Source organism: Nicotiana attenuata, unplaced genomic scaffold (genome assembly GCF_001879085.1).
Source record: "Nicotiana attenuata strain UT unplaced genomic scaffold, NIATTr2, whole genome shotgun sequence".
NCBI classification, from domain to species: Eukaryota; Viridiplantae; Streptophyta; class Magnoliopsida; order Solanales; family Solanaceae; genus Nicotiana; species Nicotiana attenuata.
The window spans coordinates 5907-14432 of NW_017675589.1; the positions used below are offsets into that span (position 1 = coordinate 5907).

An 8526-nucleotide genomic window follows, 5' to 3' on the forward strand; every position below is an offset into this window, starting at 1 on the left:
TGACATTACTTATTTTCTCTCAAACTTCCTTCTAGAGGTGAATGTGGTATATACCACTAGAACGCTCATATTCTTCCAAGAATGAATATGTATTCATAAATCACACATTGTCACATTCACATCATGAATGGATCATAGTCATATATATGTGATTTACAAAATCTCATGTCAAATCGATGACAAATATTACTTTCATGGAGTGAAAGATTATTTTGAGAATACTTATTGTTCTCATTACCACAATGATGACGATTATAATTTCGTCTATTGCCGCGTCCACATTCATTGATACCTTCACGGTAATAATTTTGTCTTCTTTCAGACTTATTACATATTGCTACCACATTCTCTTAAGGGGACGAGAATGAAGCAAATTTAATGGGACGAGTTTCCTCTTCTTTGCCACAGTCATACTTGAATTTGATCATGGCAAGGCATAAAATTTATACCACTTCAGGTGGTTATAATTTCTTACAAACTCTATTAGAGTTATAATCAAACTATGTTGTCTTTGCTTGTATATAAAATCAAATTATAGAATTTTAAGAATTTAAAAGAGAAACATAAAGTAAGATACTTACCTTAAATCCAAAATTTAATCATGAAGGAAGTTTATAGAACAATTGACAATTATTATGCTCAATCCCAAAGTTTCTACTCAATTGGTTAGAGTCTCGTGCTGATAACATGTTATAAAACAATAAAGAAGAATATTGCAAAGAAAGAGAGAGAGAATTCTTATTGCTTTTAGGTGATTTACAATGGGGTAAGACCCCTATATTTATAGGGGAAAAATGACTTAGCCACAAAGTAAAACTCTCTAAAAAAAAAAATAGAAATTTTAGGTATGCCAAAATACATTTGGTAGGAAATGAACGATCTTACTTTTAAATTTTTTATTTTTACTGTTTACTTAATTGGTTATAGTATAAAATGTGGTTTTGACAAGCTTAAGTTTTTGTAATTTGTTGATGTGACAAGATGTATCAGTTTTTGATGTCGAAAAATTGAAGACTAACACACATAATTGAGTGATTTTAATGATGCAAAAAATAATTATGTCATTGCTAATACAACAGGTAAAGTTCGACGACTTTAATGAAATAAAATAATATTTTTTATTGACTTCACTTACAACAGAAAAAAAATGCATGGATCATATTTAAAGAAATTACAGATAAATTTTGAGATAAACTAATATAGTGAAGAAAAGAAAGAAGCTACCCGGCCCAACAACCAGAGGCCCGCCCAACTCATTCCTAACGCTCGTTGCTCAATTGTTCTCCTCTTAAAAGCCATTTTCTGAGATCTGAATCTGGACAATAATACTAGCAAAGAAGGAATACAGAATTGTGTTAGAGAAGAAAAATAAAAAGGACACTTTTGAGAAATGGCAGCAGCAGGACCAGACCCGTTGTTTGGATTGAGGAACAACTTCTACATTGGTGCATACCAAGCCGCAATTAACAACAGTGATGTTCCCAATCTTTCCCAGGACGACGCCGTTGAAAGAGACACTCTTGTTTACCGATCTTATATTGCCCTAGGGAGTTACCAGGTTTTGATTATTTGGGATTTGATTTGAGTTTTTCTGTGATTGTAAATTCTGTTTCCATTTACCAGATAGTTTCTTTTTCTCGTTGCAGCTTGTGATCAATGAGATCGACGCATCAGCTCCTACTCCACTTCAGGCTGTTAAATTGCTTGCTTTGTACCTTGCTAACCCTGATAATAAGGTGAACATTTTTATTCCATTTTCCCCCTTTTTACTCCAGTGATCTTTTGATAAAATGCTAGTACTGCGTATTGTTATCCGTAATTTTGAAGGTGTCCATGAATCGCCTAGGTTAACACATAGATCTGACTGAAAATTGAGCCCGGATTAAGAAGTTTTTTTTCTTTTTGGGGGGTGGGGCCGGGGATACAAGAGTGACTTTCCAATTGTTAATTGTGTTCGTTCCTTACATAATTTAATGCCTAGTGGTAAAATTTAGCGATCCAATTTATTATCCTTCTCTTTTACCATCTTTCAGCTAGTTTCATCTCCAAATATTGAGCGTAAAGTGCGATTCCAATGTTATTGTTTGGGTACCTTTGTCACTTAAGGTTCTTTGAATCCCTTTTAATTTAATAAATAAACTAACTAGTTTTTTGTCTGTGTTTCTTAAAAGTACGAGATACCCCTGATTAATGACATATTATGTAACATATAGTGTTTTGCCTTTTGCTAATTCATGTCCCGTTCCATAAACTGGAGGGATTTATGCTGGACATGATTGGTACAACTCAAGTACGTCCATCCATCTATTGTATATGTTGCAATTTAGGAATTTCAGTTCAAGTGACATTACGGGATAAGTTCTCTCTCCTGTTTGATCCCTGATAAAATAAAATGAATAATTTATTTGTAACTATCTGAAAGTTTTCGGTAAATGATTTATTATAATCTTCAATTTTCCGCTTTGCACAAGTGTTATTCCCTATTTGTTATGGACTAGAGGGGGTAATTAGTAATAACTTTCTTCTTTATTTTGTAGGAAACAGCAATTGCTGGTCTTCATGAATTGTTAGGAGACCCAGCCATAGGAAGCAACCCTATATTAAGGCTTATTGCTGGGATTGTGTTCACGCACGAGCAGGATTACAATGAAGCTCTGAAGCACACAAATGCTGGTGGAACAATGGAATTGTGAGTTGCTACTTCTATTTTGTTGTATGATAACTTAGAAGGTCACTATGCTAAAATGTAGAAAACATTGAGGAATTTGCTTTGTGATGGATTGATTGCTTTATTTTCTGTGACTATTGGCATTGTACTAATTATACTATGGTGCTTCATGCTTGTGTGCGTCTAAATACAGTTCTATTCTTTTAATGACTTACTATTTTTCCTTAGCAAAGGACTAGTGCTATTCAAAATTCTGTGTCAGGAACTCTGTGAGCTCTCATTCTGAGACAAAAGGCATGTGTATGTGAGATGTGATACAGACAATGGTCGTCTACCAGAAAGTATTAAAGAAAGGATATAATAACATAACTTTTTTCCCGGGGAAGTATAACTAGAATCCACTAATTATCTTAGTGCAGTGCTTTGCAAGTATGAGTTTATGCTGGATCACCTTGCGGCTAATCAATCACAGAATATTAGTTGTTCAACTCTAAACCCTCCCTCAAATCCTCCATTTCTCAAGTGGCTCTTTCCAATTTTTTTGTTTGATTATCCACTTCTGTTTGTGCACTTTTGTACACCATGTTTCGCTTTTCAATATCTGTGTCCCTTTTAGTTAATTTTTAATTGCTTTACCGATCACGGTATTGTAATGACTGGAACTTCATCATTTTGAAGTTTGTGGATAGTGATCACATCCCGGAGAGATTTGGCTAAAGAAACTGTAGACTAATACATCTCCATACCTCATCATGGTTGAATTCGAGCTAGATTAAGAAGCTTCATTTCAAACTGAGTTATCGTTCCGTTCCTGCTTTACCTGGTTATAGTTTCTAGATATATCTTGTCAGGTTTTTAAGTTATAGAACTGAAAATGTTGTAGCGCTAACGTTTTTGTGTTTCTGCTTTAACTGATTTGAGGTCTGGAATACTTTTTTCTTTTCCGACCATCTACTTTGATGATTGACTGATTGAGTTTATGTATGAGAGTATCTTTCATTTCCCTTACTAAAAGTGTTTATGCAGGCATGCTTTGAATGTCCAGATACTCATTAAGATGCATAGGTCAGATTATGCAGAGAAACAGTTGAGAATCATGCAGCAAGTTGATGAAGATCATACACTAACTCAACTTGCGAATGCATGGTTAAACTTGGCAGTGGTACATAACAATTCCAATTGCCGGTTCAAAGACTATTAGTCAAGAATATTCATAAATATATTTTATTTTCAGGGTGGTTCAAAGATACAAGAAGCATATCTTATTTTCCAAGACTTCTCTGAGAAGTATCAGATGACTAGCTTAATCCTGAATGGAAAGGCTGTTTGTTGCATGCACATGGGTAACTTCGATGAAGCTGAGACGCTGTTGCTTGAAGCCTTGAACAAGGTCACTTTGACATTATCATTGTCTTCTATATTTATCAATAAGCTTTTTATTACTTATAAAAGAATCAATTTAGCTGCATATTTCCAAATTCTGTTGATTGTACTGAATGCTTTTGGTAGTTATTCACTAAGCAAAAAATTTCTCAGAACACATTATCTTGGCATTTGCCGTTTTTTTTATGTCTTCTTGTTATATGCCCACAGTTTTTGTGAAAATATTTAAGAATGTGCTCCTCCATTCCTATATCACTTGGAAGCTTATTGATTTATGCAGGACGCAAAGGATCCAGAGACACTGGCCAATCTGATTGTCTGCAGTCTTCACCTTGGAAAACCATCTGCCCGTTATCTCAAGTATGATGAGTAATATTGTTATCATTTTGTTTAACTTTCTTATGAAAGAATTACATGTTATAATTTGCCAGATTAAGTCATATCATTGATTTGCAGCTTTGGAAGGTTTGGTTCATAAAAGTTCATGTTAATCTAGGCTGTTCAGCTTCTTCTAGTTCCTTGTTTAGTTTCATTAGCCTCGTGATTTTAGTGAAATTCAGGAGGGAGACCCCCCTATTACACTGAGTGTCAATTTGTTTTCGTGGTAGCAAGAAAGGTTAACTAATGGACTGCTTCGTGTGACTTGGTTTTTGCAGCCAGCTGAAATTATCGCACCCAGACCACACTCTTGTCAAGCGTGCGGCATCTGCTGAAGAAAGTTTTGATAGAGCAGTCCAAACTGTCGCTTGAAGAATGGACTTATGTTAATGTTGTTTCAGTTATGGTCCTTTCTGCTACTGAAGTTGCCGCATGTCGCTTTGTTTTCATACTAAAGCAGGACACCAAGTCAACAAGCAATTGTAGAAGCTATCTTTTTGGTTATTCTCACTGGACAATTTAAATATTGGCATGTCAATATAAACATTTTACCTGCAATTTTTTGTAGTTTCTTGGCCAATGATTGATAAGACTACTCCGTCCATGAAGTGCGCTTTGTGATAATTATAGTTTGATCTGGCGGGATGTAACTGTTTGTCAATTTTGATGTTCTCCTCTTTTTTTTTTTTTTTTTTTTTTTTTAGCTCTAGTTCTTTGCTATAGNTAGGTTTTAGGAATTAGTATTTTGAGTTTAATTACTTGTTGGCTTGTAACAGTTTTCATAATTCCAAGGCCCAAAGAAAAATTTAACACATTATTATTTTTAAACTTACTATATATATATATATATATATTTTTTTTTTTTTTATATATATATATATATATATATATATATATATATGTGTGTGTGTGTGTGCACATATCTGTATGTTATATGTAAAAAAATATAAATTTCATACACTTTTGTGACTATCGGATGTAATTAGTTTAGGTTGCGGTTAAAAGTGTTATTTGCAGAATTAATGTTCTTAGTAGAGTTTAAGGTCCTACTATCTTATAATATTTAGGCTAAATTATCTACAGTAGTGATACAACAAAAATTAAATTGGTTGTCAGTTGTCACATAAGATGAGTCATTTTATTGTTGTGCAATGAATTATTTAATGATACACTATAATAAAATTTGATTTATAATTAGGGATGGCAAAATGGTTAAAAGAAAACAGTTAACCACCCATATTATCCACTAAAAAATGGGTTGGATAATGAACTTTATAAAAACGGGTCAAATATGGATAAGAACCATATTATTCATTTAGAAAATGGGTAACCAATGGATAACCGATGAGTCTAACTTTTACATTTGTAAAGCCTCAAATTGGGGGGTTCCTCAAGTTAGGAAGACTAAGAATTCTCTCAAAAGTGATCATATGCAAGAAGTCATGGATAATATGATTACCCATATTATCTGCTGGTTAACCCATTTATTATCCGTATTAAATATGGGTCGGGTCGAATAATTTATCCGTTTTTCATAGTTTTCGACCCGAATCATATCCGACCCGACCCGCCCGTTTGCCACGCCTATTTATAATCAAAGCAAAAATATTTTAAATAACAATACAATACAATGGATAACAACTAACAACCATCCAAACAAGCTGTGAGTTGCCTAGGATGCAGAAAAGAAGTTTGTATTAATATCGCTGTTCTTCATATTTCCTACTTAACCAAATGGTCCCTCATGACCAGTTGCTTTTCTAGGTGTGAATAGAAATATGAATTTAGCTAGACAATGTTTAAGATGCTTTTTCAAACTTTCAAGACAATTAACTTGAAGCTGCATACATGGAAATATTTATTATTGTAATCATGGTTAAGACTCTAGTTTAGTTAATCAAATCTAAATAATTACTATTAAACTGAAGCATGTGTCACCTATCTAAGTAAGAACTCGAGAAATTTAGCAGCTAAATTATTATTGTTCTTTTCAAATATCCTAAATTTCTAAAAAAAATTATTCCAAAGGAAAATTAGAGAAAAGATAAAGAAGGGAAAGCAAACTTCCATTAGATTTGCTATTTGAAATGAAATCTATAAAGACATCAAATCTACTGCTTAAAAGATTTATTTTTACAGATGCAAATCGTAAGTGTATCCCCAGATATTCAAATCAGATTTGAAATATATAGCATGTACATGATTTCAAAAGCTTCTTTTTCAAAATGAAGCAAAAATAAATGATGATATCTAGTTGTGTGATACCAAATCTCAGGTGTAACTCCTCTTCTGGGGTTATCATTTAATGTTCTTTGTCAAATATGGCTAATGAGAAAACATTGTTGCTTATTCATTTCTATATAAATATGAGATATTTGGCATATTTGATTGTGTACTATCAGAGGTAAAGCATTCAAGTTTTCATTTTGGGCAAAAGAAAGGTACTACCATTGCCTGAATAGTTTGTTTTTCGCTTTTGTATATGAATTTCATACTCCTTTTTCTTGTTTTTCCAAAACCATCGGTCCTATTTCATGCATGTTAATTAGCAGGGGAATGAAAATTTGTAGCCATTTCTCTAAATAATAAAGAACATAAGATTATGGTCAAATTGAAAGAATAGGAGTCTTGTTTTAAGAAGGTTAGCTATGTGCCATAATGGATGTTGATAGTGTCATGACATTTGCATATAATAACATGGTAATAAATTGTCACACCAACAAAGTAGATTACTTTTTTCATTTGGAAAATATACAATGGTGAGCTACAATTTATGTTGCTCGAACTCTCCGAAAATGTCAATGTGTGGGTGTTTCATCCTCCAAAAATAGTGTATTTTTAGGATCCGACATGGTTCGGCAGTTAGCTGTTTTGGAGAGTCCCCGCAACATAAGCTGACAATAGATTTTTTCAATTATTCAAGCTCTCAATTAAGGTTGCTAATTTGATATACTAATATTTTGTGGTTTATTAAATGTTAATATCAGGAAAAATGTCATCATGCTATGATATCAATGTGTCTTGTTCAAATAAGAATCTCAACATTGGGAAAAAACTCAAAGCACTTATAGTAGATGATGATCGTGTAGTTCGAATGGTACACAAAGGACTTCTGAAGAAATTTGGTGTGGAAACTCATGAGGCGAAAAATGGCGAAGAAGCTGTTCTTGCTCATCGCGCTGGTGCATGCTTTGATCTGATTCTAATGGACTTAGATATGCCAGTGATGAACGGTCGACAGGTATGCGTTTGTTAAATTCTTTTCAATTAATAGTCATTTGAAGGGAAGCCTTAGAGCAACAGTAAAATTGTTTCCGTGTGACCTATAGGTCACGAGTTCGAGACGTGGAATCAGCCGCTGATACTTGCATCAAAGCAGGCTGTCCACATCACTCCCTCTTGAAGTGCAGCCTTTTGCCAAACTCTATGTAAATGCGAGATGCTTCGTGCACTGTGCTGCCGTTTGCCTTAATTGTCATTTGTTTTTAGCTTGGATATTGAACTTTATCCTAATTTATGTGTAAAAAAAAAAGAATTTTAAAAAGATTTTTATTATGTAGGCAACTCAAGAACTTCGAGATATGGATGTGGTAAGCTTGATTGTGGGAGTGACTTCTACTGGAGAAGAAGAGAAAGAAGCATTTATGAATGCTGGTCTTGATTATTATTATCAGAAGCCACTTACTGTTGATGTTGTTCGCCTTCTTGTGGAGAAATTTAAAGACGATGCTTAGACCTATCAAAAGCACAAGTTCGATTTGAATATGATATATACATGTATTAATCTTTAGAAAAAAATATGGAATAAAGTCGACAAACTAATATTCGCCGGGACTAGTTATAGTATTTTCTTGTTATGGTTGTTATGAGTTTTAAAGTATGTATACCATGCTTAGAAATTAATAATAAATGGTAGAACAGACCAATCTTAGATAACCTCTTAAACTAGGCACGTTTTATAAAATAAATATATAAATTTATGGGGTGACCAGATAGACACTTGAACTCGTCCAAAGTGTAGTTTTTAAACACATCTGTATGTTAGACTTTGTGCGTGAGGTTCAAACGCCACTTACATGACAAATGAACGAATAATA

The 8526-nt window shown here is 33.5% G+C and overlaps 2 protein-coding genes across 2 annotated transcripts; both read left to right on the forward strand.

Moving 5' to 3' along the window:
• Positions 1–1225: 1225 nt before the first annotated feature.
• On the forward strand, positions 1226–5090 carry LOC109220237 (coatomer subunit epsilon-1-like). Its single transcript, XM_019384694.1, has 7 exons — positions 1226–1558; positions 1647–1736; positions 2538–2689; positions 3695–3830; positions 3903–4058; positions 4332–4411; positions 4708–5090. Exons 1-7 carry the CDS (start codon positions 1391–1393, stop codon positions 4799–4801), a joined length of 876 nt encoding a protein of 291 aa, XP_019240239.1. The 5' UTR covers positions 1226–1390; the 3' UTR covers positions 4802–5090.
• A 2331-nt stretch (positions 5091–7421) lies between these two features.
• LOC109220235 (two-component response regulator ARR22-like) lies at positions 7422–8163 on the forward strand. The gene is made up of 2 exons (XM_019384693.1): positions 7422–7670; positions 7990–8163. Exons 1-2 carry the CDS (start codon positions 7422–7424, stop codon positions 8161–8163), a joined length of 423 nt encoding a protein of 140 aa, XP_019240238.1.
• The last annotated feature ends 363 nt before the right edge of the window (positions 8164–8526 follow it).

Coding starts and splice junctions, on each gene's coding strand:
- LOC109220237 (XM_019384694.1), top strand. CDS start 1,391: ATGGCAGCAGCAGGACCAGACCCGTTGTTTGGATTGAGGAACAACTTC. Junction 3,831..3,902: donor CATGGTTAAACTTGGCAGTG/GTACATAACAAT, acceptor TTTTATTTTCAG/GGTGGTTCAAAGATACAAGA. Junction 4,059..4,331: donor TGCTTGAAGCCTTGAACAAG/GTCACTTTGACA, acceptor TGATTTATGCAG/GACGCAAAGGATCCAGAGAC.
- LOC109220235 (XM_019384693.1), top strand. CDS start 7,422: ATGTCATCATGCTATGATATCAATGTGTCTTGTTCAAATAAGAATCTC. Junction 7,671..7,989: donor CAGTGATGAACGGTCGACAG/GTATGCGTTTGT, acceptor TTTATTATGTAG/GCAACTCAAGAACTTCGAGA.